The sequence below is a fragment of the Triplophysa dalaica genome, chromosome 4 (assembly GCF_015846415.1).
Source record: "Triplophysa dalaica isolate WHDGS20190420 chromosome 4, ASM1584641v1, whole genome shotgun sequence".
Classification (NCBI taxonomy): domain Eukaryota; kingdom Metazoa; phylum Chordata; class Actinopteri; order Cypriniformes; family Nemacheilidae; genus Triplophysa; species Triplophysa dalaica.
The window spans coordinates 14055811-14074956 of record NC_079545.1 but is presented as its reverse complement, the minus strand read 5'-3'; the positions used below and the strand labels follow the sequence as shown (position 1 = coordinate 14074956).

Genomic DNA, 19146 nt, shown 5'->3' with positions numbered 1-19146 from the left:
TTACAGCAAAATGATTATAGGAAAGGACTTGTGTACCTCAGTGGTTTGTGGGTGGTCAGCTAAATTTTTTTGCATGTCAGTTACGAGAAAGGTTTGCTCCGACTCTAACACAGAACAGCATCCAAACTAAACTTCCTGTTGTGTTCTCTACTGAGAAAACATACAGGGACTTTCCTGCTGGTGATGGAGTGCCTTCATATTTAACAGTTATCAGTTTAATCAGTCGTGGGATGAGGCTCCAAACATGACATATAAATAACAAAATTGCACTATGGGATAGTTTGCATTCTTGGATTTTTATGAGATCTTAAAAAAACTACATAAAATGTTCTCTGCATTAGAACATGAATGCACAGATGTATGTATGTATTTAGGTGTAGTGTGGCATAGGTTGGTGATCTTAAATGCTGTCAGATAGCTCACACACTTTTTACCTATTCTAAGATAGTAATCGGTTTACTGAGGTTTTGTTTATATGATTACATGATCGCTGATAAGCAATCAAAACATTTCACTTTTGAATATTTGGAAATGGTTCAACGTGTCTTCTAGAATAACAGAAATAAAGGACTGCAGTGTTATGCATTTATGTAAGAACATACTTATGGGATTTTTTGTTACAAATTTGTATCGCTCATGTTTCATTACAACAGACATGTGTCATTGGATCCCTGGGAATTGAACCCACCATCTTTTGTGCTGCTAATGCAATGATCTAACCGCTGAACCACAGGAACAAGAGTTTAGAATTTAATTGAGTTTTGTCGTAGAATGGAAGAATTTATATGCAATGCAGCATTCATTACACAGTACAGTCTTATGATGCATACAAACATTTGGTTAGTTTATTTCTTGAAGCATTTTAAATAGCAATGTGAATCTAGAGGTGAGGTTGCAAATTCCAACCAACAAAAGGATGTGGTATACGGAGGATTCTCTGCACACCTGCCAAATGAATTAAAATGATTTCTACATGATTTAGGAGGTAAAAAGTTGGTTACTTTCTACCCTAAGAAATGTCAAAAGACTTAAATAAATATCCAATTTATGCCTTACTGTTTCAAAACGTTTTAAAATCACTAAACATTTGTAAACCTATTTACTACATTACATTAAACACCACATAATTGATTGAAAGTGCAGCTTCTGCCATTTATTCAAATAACAGACGTTTGCCGATGCAAAGAATTGTGGGTTATCTATAGCAAAGAAGGATACAGCTCATGTATCCTCCGAATTCCTGTCAAAGAAGGTCGCATTTGAAGAGTGCCTCTGGAGTGTCCTACTTGATTTTATGAAACGAGACAGCTTGATGACGTAGCAGCCTTCGAATGAGACCTCTGGAGAACACAGCCTTATGAAATGAGACACAGCCAGCGAGTTACAATTTTAGGACCTCCGGTTCAATCGCTCCAAAGTCTACGGGTTTTTAGGCAACTCTCTTCAAAAAACATATTCTTTTTTTCTTCTGCGGAATGAAAGTCATAAAGGTTTGAAATGACCTTTGCTCAAGTGTGAGCAAACTATGAATGAATTTTCATTTTTGGATGAATTATCTAAGAAAGCATTTAAGAAAGCAGAAAGAGAAAAGGCCTAAATAAAGTCAAAAAGCCAGAAAGTGTACAGCAGGTTAAAATATTCTGCATGTATGAAATGTCCATGCGTATACTGTAGAAATGCATTTCCACCAGTGCACACTCTCGACAGATTGCAATGGAAATGTCTTGCTCTGGAAATCACAAATGCAGTGCAGGTGTAGCCAAGAACGTCAAACAAATTCAGTTATTTATAAATTACGTGCACACAAAGACTTAACCAGGTTTGGAAAGCCCTATTTTAAACCGTACATTTGAAAATGAAACTATTAATGACTTCATGGGAGGAGGGATGTGTTTTAATAAAGACTTACATGCTGCATTCACAAATAAAAACGCCTTTGAAAGTTCAGTTCAGGTTGGTTTTAAATTGTATAGGGGAAATTTCCCCACATCCACTTAACAATGGTGATGCTCGAATGTTAAATTCTGTTAGAAGTGCTTCACGGAAAACACACCCTTGGACCTGTGCCAAAGCCATTTATCAACAGGTATTAAACAAATCATTATTGAGATAATGGCATGTTATGATCACTTTAAAGGACCCATTCTTTTTAAGAGGGAAAATTTTGGAAGACCTGAATTATGTGTATTATATTTCTGTCTCCAGTAAAGACACATGAGCCAAATGTTACCATGGTTGAACATATATGGACTCCTTTGTGGCGGTTATTTTCTCATTGAAGCACAGATGCTTTTGGAATATTCTCAAATGATCAGGTTGTGAACAAACATGTGGAGCTCATGAAAGCTTTAATACAAGCTGTCAATAAAGCAACAGGCGGACAAAACAAATGCTAAGAAGTTATGCAATCCATGTTCATGTTTCACTCAAATTGATTGGCAGATAATAGGTTTGTGATGAAAACCATTTTGGAATAACGCAACAGAGGAGCGTTTTCTCCAGCGGTTTCAGACTGTCAACTTATGCAATTTTTTGTGTCTTTATATTTACTCAGCAAACATCTTTATCCAAAGTAAGTCACGAATGAGAACCAGGTCATGTGTTAACAGGTAATGCACATACTTGTAATGCATACAAGTATATCTTGAATGGGCAGTAAGTTAAATACAAGGGTCTGAAAAATGTGTGAACGTAGACAGTCGGTGGTGTTAGCCAAGTGGGCTGCACATCCTCATGTTGCACAATGGCCCTTTTGGACGACCCGAGTTCCGGCTCCTGTTCTTTTCTTTCTCACTCCACATGATTTCCTGTAATCTGTTCATATTTCTATAAAAAAAAAAAACATAAAGTCTCTTTATTAAATAGGAAGTGATTTTATGGTTGGGGTCTAGTTTAGTGATCGTAGGTAACTCTTCATTTGTTTCATGAATAAAGAAGAATAAAAAAAATTATCATCACACTAATTTCAGTTCTTTTAAAACTCACTTTTAAAAAAGGTGTTAAAAAGAACCATTTTTGGTTACCAAAACCATTTACACAAACTTTTTTATAAAAAGCATTCATTTTTTATAACGTAAAGAACCCGTTTCCACAATCAAATAACTTTTTGTGACAAGGAAAGGTTCTTTGGATGTTAAAGCATCAGTCAGTACAATTAAGCAGCATCTATTGGTGAGGTTGTGAATTGCAACCAACGGCTCATTCCACCCCTCCGGTAAGAAGCACTACGGTGGCTGACACAGAACTAAAATATCGTCACATTTTCCTTTCTTTGCCGAAGGACATAAAGTATTTACTATGCGCTTTGCAGAGCAGTTTGTCCGTTAAGGGCTACTGTAGAAACAACATGGCGAATTCAATGCAAGGGGACCCGCGATGTATGTAGATTGAAATAGCTCAGTGTAAGGTAATAAAAAGATAACTTCAATAATCTTCATTTACCCCTCAAGAATTTTTTATGCATATTATAATGCATTTCTGTCAATAGATCCTCATAAACTTTACACACTGGTCCTTTAAAGGTTAAGAATGGAACCATGTTTGAGAAAAGATGGATACATGATGGCAAGGAGGCTGATTTGTCCAACACTCTACCTTTTTTCCAAACAAAAAACTATTTGTTTTCACGCTTTTCAAGGTTATGCAGTTGCCTGATGAAGTTCAAAATATGAGAATCAACTTTAAAGCCTTATCCTCTGTGTCTCTCATTTGGTTCTCCCTGTACAGTAGTGTAAAAAGCAATGATTGCACATTGATCCATGAAGCTGTGGAAGATTGTTTAGATTAAATAGGGAAAACATTTATTATACTCAACTATTTGACAAACATGAAAGAAATCGCTATGGGTGCAGTACAATGAAGTAGAGAAATGTAGGACACTTGTATTAGCAAAAACAGCAATGATATTAAAGTAATCTAGGATACGTTTTTACAAGCTGCTTTATTTATGGTCAGACGATGCCTTTTGGCAGAGAATGAGAATAGGGAATAAAAAACTATGGGAAAAGGAATGTGGGTACGGTAAACTGAAATGAAACTTATGCATTTACAGGATGAGGTGGAGCTAAAAGGTGGTCATGTGAAAGTGAAACTTAATATTTTGTGTATAAATACCTGCACAGTGACACCTGCTTAAACACACCTGTTCACCTCTGATGCTCATACTGCCGCCAAACTCAAAGACCAGAATGCATACTCCAGCATTTACTCTCATGGTCCTCACCGCAGTCCTCTGGGGCAACACAGATGGTAAGACAATCATTTAAACACCTGGATTGTTTTACATGTAACTTTAATGTGCATTGGCACATGCATTCGTTTAAAACCGAAACTTTATTTTTGAATGGATAGCTTGCTAAGGAATTTAGTATTTTGGCTGTGAGTTCATTGACATATCTCTACTTGGCATCCATTCTCAGACATTTAGCTGTAATAACCCTGGAAGATAGCTATTGCAGTTCCAGTAAGTTTAAAAAAAGTGACACTCGGGCCAAGTTTTGTTCTTGCAAGGTCTCATAAAATATAGAGGGGGGATTTCCAGTGCCATGCTTTGCTAATGCCAACCTTCAATTCTCAGCATTTTCAGATACAGCTGTGGATTGCTGTCTGACCACCAAGGACACACGCATCCCCGTGCAAATCGTTGCATCATATTTTCATCAGACCACAGACAGCGGTTGTCCAATCCCAGCGACCGTGTATGTTTTCGGTTTAAGATGACCAGACAGCATTTGTTGCATTACTGGCAATGCATGTTTCATAGATCTAATGTTTCCATGTTTCCCACAGATTCATCACAAAGAAGCACAAGAAACTCTGTACACCTCCAGAGGGGAAACAAAGCTGGATTAGCAAGATTATCTCACATCTGGACAAAAAGAGAAAATTACATCAGTAGGACTAGGTAAAAACAAAACAACCACAAAAATCCCCTTCGATGCATGTTCCTTTTCATGTTAACTCACTTTCTTAGTTCTGCTCTTTCACAGACTTCACTAGAAAAGCTAAATAGAAATTTTGAAGAAGATGTGTGTAGTTTTTCTTCCCTGAAACATTTTCTGACCCCTGTAAACCAAAATAAATCCGGTTTCTTTTTCCTGCTTTACAGACTGGAAGTGACCACGTTGACCCACTTGAAAAACTGAGGAACAAACAGGCAGTGACACTGATGCTCCTGTATCTGCAATGATGACTTAATCATTCATATGTGATCCTGAACATGCATACTTATAAATTCATCAAGCTCATGGCATTGAAACATTGTACAAGAAATGAATTAAAGACTGTCATTTCAAACATGATATGTTATATGTTGACTTTATGTCATTTACTGAAAATGTATGTATTTTTTACTGTACTGTCTTACTTTAGCGATTTTGAGCCTAAATTGTAAGCTTTGTTCAGGAATTTAAGCTTTTGGGAATGTTAGTCAAATGGTTTGTTTTAAACATTGTTGATTAATTTTTTTACATAAAACCATTTGAACAAATCTCTATTTTACGTGTTTTCTTTTGGTACAAACTTTTATCTGATAAAACACAACAGACACTCAGAATGCAGAATAAATGCAGTTCTTTTAAAACTAATTTTTGAAAAAGGTGCTAAAAAGAACCATTTACACAAACATTTTTATAAAAAGCATTCATTTTTTATAACGTAAAGAACACTTTTCCACAGTCAAATAACTTTTTGTGAAAAGGAAAGGTTCTTTGGATGTTAAAGAATCAGTCAGTACAATTTAGTGGCATCTAGTGGTGAGGTTGTGAATTGCAACCAACGGCTCATTCCACCTCTCCGTTACAAAGCACTACGATGGCTGACACAGAACTAAAATATCGTCACATTTTGTCTTTCTTTGCCGAAGGACATAAAGTATTTACCATATGCGCTTTGTAGAGCAGTTTGTCAATTAAGGGCTACTGTAGAAACAACATTGCGAATTCCATGCAAGGGGCTATGCAATAATAATAATAGTAAAAAAACAATAAAAAAAATCATGAACAAAATCAGTTCTCCCTGCTTGGTCTGCACAATCTGCTGGGTGGTTTTGATGGGGGTCTACAGGGACCAGCACAAACCATTAATTCTGGGAAAAGACTGACAGTAACGCTTCCGTATTTAGTAACAATTAAAAATCCCCAGCGCTGCATATCGGTAAATGAAGTAAACAGTTTATCTGAAATGCCTCAATGGTCTCCTTCAGTAAAATCGAAACATCCACCTTTGCCAGTCTGACCCTTATGCGAGAATGCATACCAGAGTTTCTTTGTGAGCTATTAAGACAAACGGGAGGGAGTGGAGGGGGTGGAGTGAATAGTGAAAGAGAATGTTTTGCATTGTACCGTAAATTTGGCCCATTCATTCATACGAGATCCAGTTCACAACCTCTGGTTTAAACATTTGTTACTTTGACATTTCACAGCTCAAGGGAGGGACTTCGTCAGAACAGTAAAAGTGAAACCATCATGTCCTATAAAGCAGGGCAGTGATGGAAAGGCTGAGAGGAGAGTACCAGCAAAGCTTCCAACAGTACAGACCCAAGTCGAGTTTCAACATCTCCTGCACCTGTTGCCATGATTTCAGCACATCTACCTGCACTGAGTGTGATACTCTGTGCGCTGGCTCTTATAATCTACAACACTCCGGCAGGTAAGCCTGTCTCCTTCATTCACTTTATTTAAATATAATTACATTTCATAAATGGGAATAGATATGTTGCACAACTCAAATAACTAGGTCAAATTTAACTTCAGAAGTTAATTTGATACTTAAATAAGTTGAATAAACGAGGATGGGGATGTAAGAGGATGAGCTTTTATGCTTAATTCAATTTTCAAAAATATTATATTCTAAGGATCTATGTTTTCATTTGTCGTATATCATTATAAATAATAAACATGATGCTCTTATTTTCTCAAGATTATACAATATTTAACACCCACTACACCCACGGATGCAAATAATGTTCATAAACACTAGATTTGATTTCCGAATAAACATGCCACTTGGTGTTTTTTTATGCGTGTTATCATTCCTATATGTTGATATCACTAACTTGATCCCAGCAGTGCATTGCATATTTGTAACGCTTGGCTTCCAAATACATTTTTGGACAATAAATAGTCTCTTGAGGGACGAGAGAGAATTCACATTTCAATTATTTTTCCTCATAGATGCTCAAGCAGATTCAGCTTTGGACTGTTGCCTGAAGGTTAGCTCTCAAGTCATCCCGAAACATGTTGTCCTCAGTTACAGGAATCAGATCAGGGGTATCGGCTGCACCATTGATGCTGTTGTGTAAGTACAATGCTTCAAAGGAAAATGCTGCATTTTTATTTGTCAATAAAGCCCTTTCATCTCTCCTCTGAATGGATCTCTTTCCAAACGGTGCTGAAGTATTTCTTAAATAGAAAGTAAACGTAAAGAGCTATATCTTTTCTAGTGAAATAATATAAAGTCGTTGGTTTTACAGTTTTACAACCAGGAAAGGGAGGAAGCTTTGTGCCCCTTCTGGCAATGAAGCTCAATGGGTTGAAGAGCTCACAAGATTCATTGACAACAGACTAAAGAAGTGCAAAGCGTTCAAAATTCAGGTAGGTTTTTACCTCTGACATTTTATTTTCCTCTATAAATTCAAGGATTTTCGATAAATCCAACTATCTTACATAATATTATACAATTTTTATATAATATAGACATTATGTCACCCGTATAGCTGTTCACTTTCACTGACTCATGCTTATATTTAGTAGATCACGGTATTTGGACATACTTTAGTCAAAACCACAAACTCTTCAGCTGTGAAACCACAAGCCAAAACATCCTCCTACAGCAAACTCACTGAGACTTATAAACCGACCACCAACAATGAGAACTCGTTGTTCTGTTTTGAAAGAAGCATGATGAATGTGACGGAGTGAAACAGATGCTCCTACTATACTAATGGTGTGTTTTTTGTTATAGGGGAAACGCTGTGAAGGCCTGAAGACTAAAACAGCTTGAGGAAAAACATATTTGCACACACGCTTAAAAATGTGGCAGCTGGCAATGGCCTTTTTATCATAGTTCTGTATCTAAACTTAATTTTTTGTATCTTTATTGTTAACCATTTTCAAAGTTTATGTAACTTCTGTACTAACTGACTTGCTTTTGGAGCTTGGCATGACAATTGTTTGGCAAATTACTTAAAATCATCTGTACACATTTTGGTAAAATGGGTGTTCTAAATGTCTGAATGTAAATAAAACAAAAAAAATACACTGTATTTTCAGCTGTGTGATATTTACTTATGTTTACTTTTATTCAGATCATGTTGTTAAATTTTTTTCAATAAAAAGGTTTTATTCAAAGACAATTGTGTCACTTTTCTTTATTGTTAATCAGTATTAAAGTATATTATAGTATTTCAGTAGGTCTCTGTACATAGTATCAAGTATACAAAGTATAAAACAAAACTCCAATAAAAGAACACCTCAGATGAAATGTTCCCAAGCCATATAATCTCACACACAAATAGATAGTTAGAAACTATATTGCTTAGTCTTTTACATAATGGTTTTAGTAATATAACAATTACTTCATACTAAACTTGGTTGTGTGTCAATGTTTAATGTGAACTTTTATAATGTGTAAACTGTACAAGTCATAAGCAGAGGTTCATCCTCCACACCTGTAAGAGGCGCTATTGAGCTCATCTTTACTGTGGCGTTAGCAGAAGAAGAAGTATCCATATTACTAAACCGACATGGCAAGATTATCATTCTCATGCATTGCATTTTATTTCATATTTATAATTATTGTACTTCTAGAAGAAGGAACTGTCTGTACTGTCGGTAAGTGAAAAATAAATACATGAATACTGTCTGTGTGCCCCAGAATGCACCGTTAGCAGCTACAGACCGCTAGCAAACATCTTGTTGCCATGGAGAAAACAACCAAGCGCTAGCTTCACTGCACATTTCAGTTTATTTTTTGATAATTAATCTAACATTTTGATGTAACCTATCAATCAAGTTTGTCTGAAACCGATATGGAAGATATTAATGAATAATTGTTTCAGTATTTCAGCCTAAATTTATTCTGGCAGCTGGTCCGAAAATATCAGCGTTTCTGGTTGGAAACATCTCTGGTGTTTCTTTAACTCTCAGTTCCGTTTCACCCTTAATTGCAACAGGTGACCAAAACACAACACATTCAAACCTTGTATATAATATCTTATAAAAATATATATGCATGCTTGTTACTGTTTACTGTATGATGGAATGCTAATGATAGTTGATATTCTGAAAATGAATGATTTTGCCACGTTTCAGTGTCAAGTTTTTTAATCACATACACAACCATATCAGTGCAACATGTGAAATATGACTCTCACCCCAAAGTTTATAAAAATATAGATAAGAAGTTAAAATAAAAAACTTGAAGTTATATATATATATATATATATATATATATATATATATATATATATATATATATGAAAAAAATCTGAAACACAACATTTACAACACAGTCAACAATAAAAGAAGGACACTAAATAAATACACATGTACAAAGTACATCAAGCTATATTGCAAACATGTATGAAATGTAACAGTTATGGTCTTACAGAATGTTTTTGTGGTCACATACTATAAGTCACATATTACATTCCTGTGTAAATATAAAATGTTTCAGGTAGCCTTCCACCACCATCCTGTATTCCAGTTTCTCAAACACATTGGAATCTCTCAACTGAGTTAATTGGGAAGGTGAGTAGCTTCTCTAAATTTACAGGAGGCTAACTAGCTTGTATAGGACTGTTTAAAATATTTAATAATTCTCAGTCTTTGTTTATAAGTTATCAAAGTCATTTATTAATGCAGCATGCAAATACTTTAGATCAACGTTTAGTTGTAGTTACAGAATATATGAAGAGCTCTTTTCCAAAACGCATTAAGTGCCAAATTTAAAAAAAAGAGTCTGTAATGCCATTTTGCTGTGTACTAAACCTATTCACTGCTCCATCAATGTTTCATGCCAAGTCGCTATATTTCCTTGTTTAAAATGTACTGCAAGATGCAGTTTCTTCAATTTTCTCAATTTTCTTTCCAAAATGCTATAAATCCCGAACCTGTTTTTAGCCTAAATGTCCTCTCGACCAATCAGAATTTGCTCGTTAGTGGTATTTGTATGTGTTGTTTTTAAATTATTTGTTGTATGTGGTGGAAAATATTGAAACATGAAATTGAAAATATTTATTTTATTTGACTATTTAGTGTGTACTATTTAGTTTATTTTCCTGTTATTTATTTCATGCATTTGCATTTATTTGATTTATATTAATTTATAGTATGAGTCCCTGATTTCATATGTTTCATGTTCTCTTGTTTGTTTGTTTTTAAAAAGAAATTGACCAAAACATTTTTGAAAAAAAGGATAGATTTGTAGCGTTTTGAAAAAAATAAAAATGTGAATTTATAATAGACAATATTGTTCTTTCATTTAACTATCATTGTTTAACATGTTCAGACTGAGCCAACAGACCATTTTAACAGGATAAATTAGAAAAGTAAACTAGAATACTTTCTTCTTTTCTTTATTATTTACATATGTGTAGCAATTGCATTAGAAATAAATGTAGAATCAATAGGTTACGGTTAACCCTTACCTAATATTGATTCAGGAAAATATTCAGGAAAGGTTCAAATTTTCCAGCCACTTTCAAATTATTGTGGTTCAGGATCTTCCGAAAAATAGTTCAAATGTTATCAATGCAGGTGATATGATATGAATATATTACTTAAAGTGTTACTTCATCCAAAAAACCGTCATCATTTACTCACCTTCCAGTTGTTCCAAATGTGTATAAATTTCTTTGTTCTGATGAACAGAGAGAAAGACCACTGTAGGATTTTATTTTCTATTGAACACAAAAGAAGACATTTTGAAGAATATAGGACAGTATACAGTTCTGCGCCACTTGTGACTGCCATCGTTATTTTTCTACTATGGTAGTCAATGGGTGTTGAGATCTGTTTGGTCATAAGCATTCTTCCAAATATCTTTCTCTGTGTTCATCAGAACAAAGAAATGTATACACATTTGGAACAATTCCAAGGTGAGTAAATGATGACAGAATTTAAATTTTTTGGGTCTAAAGTAGCCCTTTAATAACTGGTAAATCATTGTCTAGAATAGATCAGTTGCTCTCAAACTGGGGGCCCCAAGATGGATCCAGGACTACAGACTTTGTGGCATTCTATGAACTTTAGAAATTTATCATAAATTTAAGGCCACCAAACATCAGCGGAAATAAGACCACAGACCAAAATAATTGATGTTCTAGCAATGTATAACTGAATATGTTTATGGTATAAATAAAATTATAAGTTTAAGATTATATGTCTTTATTTGGGGGACGCAAAGCGATGCACTCTACACAAATGGGGCCTTACGACAAAAATGTTTGAGAACCACTGGTCTATATTGTGTAAAATAATTTTGAAGTCATGTGATTCAATAGTGAAGAAATATATGAGAAATGTGCCTCAGGTGAACTATGTTGCCTAAAGGGCAAATGACATTGCATTTGTTTGACGGTAACACTATTCCATTATTAAAAAAACTTGCTGTAGTATTACTTAAGTATAAAATGGTTCGTCTTTTCTGGAAACGTGAGTAATAATGTACATTACTGTCACCATTATTGATGTGAAAAACAGCAATATTACAGTAAATGGGATGAAGGTCCTCGTAATAGGTTCTTCAGTTGAAATGAAGGGAATATCCCTGCTATTCAAGTTTGACGCACCACTCAACTGCAGAAAGAGTTGCTTTAATAATCGCGTTAATTATTATCATTAACAAATAACGCCTTAAGCACAGTTATGCCCAGAAAGGGCAGCTCTCATTTCCAATGCCGTGCCTTTGAATATCGTTGCTTAGTTTCTCCAACGTATAATTCTTGAGGTTTTCTTTCTCATACTGAATGCTACAAACAGTGTTGCTTTGATTTAACCTCACCTTTTTCCAAACCTTGCATCCCACACATCTAACAGCTCACCAACATAATAATAAGACACTTACATTGTTAAAAATTACCTGTAATATATCGTCTCTTGTAGAGTGCTCTTCTGGTGCGAGTGAATCTGAACCGCAGTTTGGAGCTGTGTGGTAACGAAACATCTCAAGACTGCTGCCCGGAGTCTCTGTGTGTGCAGGAGACGCTCTTTGTGTCTGCATGTGCAGATGACTCCCTCGAAACATCACTCATCGTACAGACACAGATTTATGCCCAGATCGTCCCCAGCAAACCCCTGTCCGGTCCGTGTCTTTCTTTGTTATAACACTGGTTGGCATATGAACACCTGGTGGTTTTTGATGATTGAAATACTTTAATGTTTCAACCTGTAATATATCAGTATGTATATTTTGCCTGTTTATAAAACAGAAAACCTGACGGTCATTCCTAACCAAGTGTTCCAGCCTCTTGGTCGGTGCCCATGTGATGTTTCTCCCGACACGTGTGATATACGCTGTTGCTGTGACCCGGTAATATTAAAAGGCGATGGAACATTTAGACCGATAATATACAAGATCATAGATAGAAGATCTGATAGATTAATGACATTGGTTTTGCAGTTGTTTACCATGTAAAAATACGATGACCTCAAGAAAATGTTTATTTCTGAAATTCCTCTTCTTAGAGCTGCACCCAAGAGATGCTGGGACTGTTTTCTAATCAGTGTCTTCCTGGACCCTTTGGAGGAAGTAACAGTCCTGTTCCCGACTATCAGTGCTTAGCTCAGTCCTCTGAAAATGACCCCGACTGGTTCCCCTTCCTCTGTGTCGTCTCGCCCTCTGACAACAACCCTTTTCTGGGACTTTTTTACAATGGAGGAACAGTGTAAGTACACAAGGGACTTTTGACAGGTCTTGGTTCCCTTGTACGATTATGATTGTCAAAATTGGTCTTTGCAGCTCTCCAAAGCCTCGCCCATCCTTCCAAATTCAGCAGGTGACAGCACCTGTACCTCCTATTAACTACCGCCAGGGGGATCCAATCTTCACCGAAGCTGATGGGTACTTAACTATCCCACAGGTTAGTGAAGAAGCAGATCTGATGTACTGTATGCTTCAGATTTTTATGTTTATGTGGATTGTTGTGTGAAATTAAAGAAGAATTTCACTTTAGAATTCAAATTTTATGATTATTGAATCACTGGTTTGAACGATACACCTCTCACTGTGAAAGGTCCAGAATTTAAATCTGTATTTTTGCCTTTTAAAGGCAGGGTAACCGGTTTCCGAATTACGTTTTAGACAACTGAGTTGGGCCGAGTACCAAAACAACCATTTATCCAATCAGCAGTAAGGTGCCCAGTGCACAGGACGGACATTAGCCGAGCCGAGGGCTGAGGAAAGCGAAAGATGGGGATAGGGGTGATTTCAACATGAGACATTTCAACAGCTATGAGAAATCGGATACCCTGCCTTTTTTAAATAACAACTGGCAATAATTAGGACCATGGGCGTCGGAACCCCAAAAAATGTGTCTGCAAAAACAACACTAATTTATCAGTAGCTTATACGTAAGACGTATGACAAGTTATATTACTTTTGACGCTATCAACCAAGATCGAATCCACCTTTCGCAAAACTGAATCTTCTACATTTTCACATCACATCATCTCGTACAGACATTTATTTTTCAACAACGTACGGGAACATTCCCGTTTTTATTGTGACATGTTTTTCATCGCATGATCTTGCATCACACCATGCCATTGTCAACTTTAGTCATATAAAATAATTTCCAAAAAAAAATTGTTGACAGTGAAAATGCTGGGTGGCTAGTGTAACAGAGACAAGTGGAGAGGGCTGTCCAAGTAAACCAGACTCCCAGATTTCAAGTGATGTTCTAGCGACAGACCCTTGGCCTCCTCGTTAGAGCGATCGTCAACCATTCCGGACAGACACTTGATCAAGACCCGCTCGAATCTGGTAGAGCAGTTAGTCATTTTGGAAAACCACTAGTCATAGTATCAAGCCCTGTTTATAGGTATAAGTTTTCATTATATTTATTAAAGTTGAATGATTTTTAGCATTTATTGGAAATATTAGGTATAATTATTGATTAGTTTCTACATTACAGAAGAAATAAAGACATGTATGTCACGGAGGACATGAGGGTGAGTGAATAATCATAAAATTTGAATTCTAAAGTGAACTTATCCTTTAACCTTGTAACACAAGGTGCAAATATTGATCACAGACATTTCTTTTATTAATCCTGATGCAGAACTCGGGATTGGGTCAGTGTGTGGAAAATGCTCCGGTGGCATTTTTAGACAACTTTGAGTCTCGATGTGTGACAAGGCTGCAATTCTGTCCATCACAGTCAGACAACCTGAGGGTCAAGGTTAAAGATGGACGTGGAGGTATATATATTTATATATATATATATATGTATACATGATATAATAGATATACAGCCAAGCAAAATATTAAGAGACCATTACAAATTTTCATTTCAAATAAACATTTCCCTAGATGCATTGTGGCCATTCCAGTCCAGTGTCTGTTGAATTTCAACAAAAGCAAACCTCAGGAGTGACATAAAGTCATTCAACAGCAATGTGAAAGACTAACAGCATGACAAGGAGATAGAAATCTAGGTTATCACATACAAAATAATAAACTTTTCCTTTATTCATGCACAAATATAACTGTTGTATTGCTTGAAAGTGAATACGAACTTGTTTTTTTGGAGTATTTGAGGTCTGAAAAAAATGCAGGGCATCTTTTCTGTTATTTTGAACTCATTTTCTGCAAATAAATGCAAAGAGAAACAATATTTTTATTTTAAATTTGGGAGAAATATTGTTAGTAGTTCACAGAATGAAAATTGTCAGAAAAGCTGTTATTAAAATGGTCTCTTATTTTTTCTGGAACACCATCTTCTTTCTGTGGCTATATATAGGTATAATATATCTACATTATCTCATACACATCAGTTATATATTACATTTTTTATATTTATATTTTTCAAAGCATTGTAAGAGTAGTCAAACACGTTAAAAGGATAGTTCTCCCAATAATAAATAGGCTGTCATGTTATCATTTATTAACCCTCATGTCAGTCAAAACCTAAGAGTCATACAGGTTTGGAATCACATGAGAGTGAGAAATGATGGAAGAATTTAAAATATTTAAATAACTGTCTTTAACTGTCTTTTGTGGCATGTTATGTGTATTTTTACTATGTTTTTTGGGGATGGGGCCATGCAGATATGCATGTTTGTGACCTTATATTTGTTTCATCAGGTGTCTTAACAGTAAACGTTGTGGATGAGGTGGCCAGTGACCTTAGCTTATTTCTGTCTGATTCTTCTGAGACACTACCTGGTCAGTTGCATGAACAATTCATTAATTATTAAAAATTATATTATTTGTATTCCCTTTATTGAAGCACTTCCTGTTTCAGTTTTTAACTTTGCGTAAACGTAACAAAAAATACAACGTGAGGAAAAGATTTATAATTAAATAAAATTTTAAATGAACATCTTTACACCTAAGTATAGATGTAGAGTTAAGTAAATAAATAAATTAACAAGTAAACAGGAAGCACCTTTAGACCAGTGTTGTTAATGTCGTTCAAAATGTCCTATAACATAATAATAGATCAGAAGAGCATGGACCTGCATAATAACAAAATACTATAGCAGCACTAATATTATGTAGTATTATGTTAAATATTAATTTTAATTAAAAAAAAATGTATTGGACAATGTTGCATGTTTTAACAGTCTTCTTATTGAACTTAATGATATGTAGGCTCACAGCAGACGGATGAGCAGCAGTCGTGTTTTCTTGTTCTTTCCTTGCGTTACACTTTTTACTGGAGAGAGAATGGCCTTACTGGGATCACTGTGTTACGGACCACCGCAAACATCTCTACTGGTCCCGCTGGTAAATCACAGCTGTTTTCTTTCTGTTGACGACCACTTCTTCACTGCCCAACACAACTGCAAAACTTATTTTCTTTCTACCATTATTAAGTATCTTTCACTAGCAGACACTCGGCTGTGTTCGTGAATGGAAATGAAACATCTCAGCCATACTCTGGCAATCCAGGTAGGAATGTTTGATGCTTCTTTCTGATTCAGAGCAACATCATATTTGACGTTAACGTAATCAGACTGCGCTTTGTGTAAATGTTCTGCTTCTGTTTCGAGCAGGTTATCAGGTTAAGAGATCTGTGATCGGTGGCATTCTGGACTCTGAAACAGGTTTTATACAGAGAGCTCAGATCAATCTCTGGCAGCCAGGTATTCAGCACATCTCTGGATTATGAAAATCATTACTTTAAAACATTTTTGCTGAATTAATCTTGTGCTGATAAGGTGGAGAAGGCCTGTGCTCTTCTGCTAACCTGCGACCAGTTTTGTTTGGAATCAACTCCACATCAGGCTGTCTGATTTCTGCGAGTTTGCTGAACTTCACGCAGTGCAGTCAGCTCAGGTGAGAGACGCTCCTAAACGCCTGACCAGCTCTAGCTCATGCTGTGGATGTTTACATAGCGCCACAGTGTTTTAAATTTATAATCTAAATGTCCTAATGTGAACTGCTCATGATGTTACAATACAGTTTCATGTGATGTAATGTCATGTCATAGAGAAACAGTTCGTACTGCGTTGGGTGGATTAGTGACTTCTACTCTGGTCTCCAGAACGGGAAAGCCAGACTTTAAAAACATAACAGACTGGGTAAACATTACTTGTAAGTAGAATGAAGTGAATCACATTGAAATTTCATTACATAAATTATGAATTGTTCATAGTCATAGTGTTATACCATTATCTGTAATATCTATAAGATTGTAAACTGATTTGGAACGGTTCTCAAAATATCAGATTTCAGTTATGATCAGCTTGTTTTATTGTGTGTAAATAAGCTATTACCCTTAAAGTACAGCACAAAACATTACAAATGACAGTTATTAGGTTACAAATTATTACAAATTATATATTATATTATGTCGTATTAAACAAGTTATACATGTCAACTACCTGCATACAAATGTTATTGCCAACATTTACCGAATGACACCTGACATATAACATACACCCTCAGTTTTCCAGAAGAACTCCAGTCAGCCAGCAGAGAGCAGCAGGGGTGTGTGCGCCGGTGTTCCAACTCACCTTCATGTCAACATCAGGACCGTCATCAGGGGCAGCATGCAGGGTGTCCCTCAAAAAATCATTCAGGCAGTAGAGATCAGGTAGGGGGCCTTCTCCCAGCACTCAAGTTTGTCTTTTTATCATTAGTTGTGATGTATCTGAATTCATTTGTGGTGAGTATAGAAGATCCTTCTCTGAGATTCAGGTATGTGATGTTAACTGTTCTACAGTTTTAGAGAAACTACATGGAGGATTGAGTGTGACGTGGGCGGTCCAAACCCCTGTTTGGACGCAGAGGTGATGCAGAATTTTGCCGTCACCTCGTCTGTGACTTTTACCGAATATTCTCTTAGTTCCCAGCCCCCTAGATCCAGGTAGGTACTAAACATGCACCACACACAGACTAACCTTGTTTGCAATTATATACTTTGCTGTAATCATTCCATGCCAGCTGTGACCGTTGTTATGTGATCAAAATTTTCCATTATGTAAAAATCTCATAAATAAGTGGTTCTCAAAATGTGATACCACAGTGCTCCCTGGTGGTGTGTGACACATTAGAAACTGAAAATGTTAATAAACAGCCACTGAAGAAAATAAGAGACCATTCCAAATTGTAGTAAAGTATCGTGTCTGTTGAATTTCAACAAAATCAAACATCTAGAGTGACAAAAAGTCATCCAACAGCAATGTAAAAGGCTGACATCATGACAAGACATGTGAAGCAAGACATTTTTGAGGTCTGGAAAAATACAGTGCATCTTTTCTGTTATTTTCACCTGTTTTCAAGTTTTCATTTTTTGCAAATAAGAACAATAAGAAACAATATTTATATTGGAAATTTGGAAGAAATATTGCCCGTTGTTCACAGAATCAAACAAATATGATCATTTTACCTAAACACATACCTTAAAATTAAAATTCAGATTTTTTTTGAATTTGTAACTGATATTTGCGGCTGTATATGCAACAAATTTACATAATTTTATCAAAGGTAGTACTTGATCTATAAAGTTTAAAAATGATTCTTGTAATTGTTTTCCAAATGACTGTATTAATAGTTGTATTTTATTATATTAAGTGAGTTGTATAGTCTGTTTTGCCATGTGTGAAGTTTAACTTAAAAAAAAATTCTGCTGCAGGTTCAGTATTAACTTCACAGAGTTCGATTGTGACAGGAATGATGTGTGCTGGAATGAGTTGGCGTTTCCTCTTACCAGATACTACACTGGTGAGGACTTGAATTGCTTTTCATTCCTAAAAAGTGAGAGAGAGAAATCAGTGTATACTTCAGACCACATCTTACAAAAGTTTAAGATGCTTGTATCACTTTTGTGTACCGTTTCCATGTAAGAAAAGTGTTGGAATCGGCGTTAAACAAGATCATATCTGGTATATTAAAATGAGATCTGAATTTGACCTCTTGCCCTCTTCACAGGTGAGCCATATTCCCAGGCTTTGGCTAAAGGACTCATTCTAGTCTTCTTCTTCATAGTTGCATCTGTTTTAGGAACGCCATGGAGTCAAATTAGACAGGCATGGAGAAATGCCTCACTCTGAGAGACATACAAGCAACACGACTGATGCACAATGTGTGTGTGAGAAATGTCTGTCGGGTCTGTTCAACCCAAGACTCATTGGGAGAGATGAGAAGAATTGGTCAGCTAGTGGAGTTTATCACAATACGTATGAATGTTTTGTCAATCAGCAGGGCTTTGTTCTTGTATTGTAAATAGCTGTAAATAAAAGATTTTAACTTCACGTTGGAATAGTTAATGTGATTAAATATTTATTGTGTTTTGGGAACATTTTTTGTACTTTTTTATTGGATTGTAAATAATAAAACATATTTTTATACGCAATCAATAATTGTTTTCAAAACATAATAGGTTAATGCATATGCTATATGACATGTACACACTACTGCTACACTTACAAATAACATTATTATTATTATTAAAAGTATAAAAAAATAATTAAGGAA

The 19146-nt window shown here is 35.6% G+C and overlaps 2 protein-coding genes across 2 annotated transcripts; both read left to right on the top strand.

Annotated features, from left to right (window-relative positions):
- The first annotated feature begins 6475 nt into the window (after window positions 1–6475).
- ccl19a.1 (chemokine (C-C motif) ligand 19a, tandem duplicate 1) lies at window positions 6476–8353 on the top strand. The gene is made up of 4 exons (XM_056746454.1): window positions 6476–6648; window positions 7173–7296; window positions 7472–7592; window positions 7963–8353. The coding sequence occupies exons 1-4, from the start codon at window positions 6573–6575 to the stop codon at window positions 7999–8001; spliced, it is 360 nt and encodes a 119-aa protein (XP_056602432.1). The 5' UTR covers window positions 6476–6572; the 3' UTR covers window positions 8002–8353.
- Window positions 8354–8718: 365 nt separating this feature from the next.
- On the top strand, window positions 8719–19024 carry tctn2 (tectonic family member 2). The gene is made up of 18 exons (XM_056746316.1): window positions 8719–8831; window positions 9059–9172; window positions 9676–9749; window positions 12105–12303; window positions 12431–12531; window positions 12687–12886; window positions 12961–13081; window positions 14282–14420; window positions 15307–15387; window positions 15817–15951; window positions 16042–16116; window positions 16221–16310; window positions 16386–16503; window positions 16658–16761; window positions 17116–17263; window positions 17393–17536; window positions 18305–18393; window positions 18601–19024. Exons 1-18 carry the CDS (start codon window positions 8744–8746, stop codon window positions 18720–18722), a joined length of 2142 nt encoding a protein of 713 aa, XP_056602294.1. The 5' UTR covers window positions 8719–8743; the 3' UTR covers window positions 18723–19024.
- The last annotated feature ends 122 nt before the right edge of the window (window positions 19025–19146 follow it).

Coding starts and splice junctions, on each gene's coding strand:
- tctn2 (XM_056746316.1), top strand. CDS start 8,744: ATGGCAAGATTATCATTCTCATGCATTGCATTTTATTTCATATTTATA. Junction 14,421..15,306: donor GGTTAAAGATGGACGTGGAG/GTATATATATTT, acceptor TTGTTTCATCAG/GTGTCTTAACAGTAAACGTT. Junction 16,762..17,115: donor AGACTGGGTAAACATTACTT/GTAAGTAGAATG, acceptor ATACACCCTCAG/TTTTCCAGAAGAACTCCAGT.
- ccl19a.1 (XM_056746454.1), top strand. CDS start 6,573: ATGATTTCAGCACATCTACCTGCACTGAGTGTGATACTCTGTGCGCTG. Junction 6,649..7,172: donor AATCTACAACACTCCGGCAG/GTAAGCCTGTCT, acceptor TTTTCCTCATAG/ATGCTCAAGCAGATTCAGCT. Junction 7,593..7,962: donor GCAAAGCGTTCAAAATTCAG/GTAGGTTTTTAC, acceptor TTTTTGTTATAG/GGGAAACGCTGTGAAGGCCT.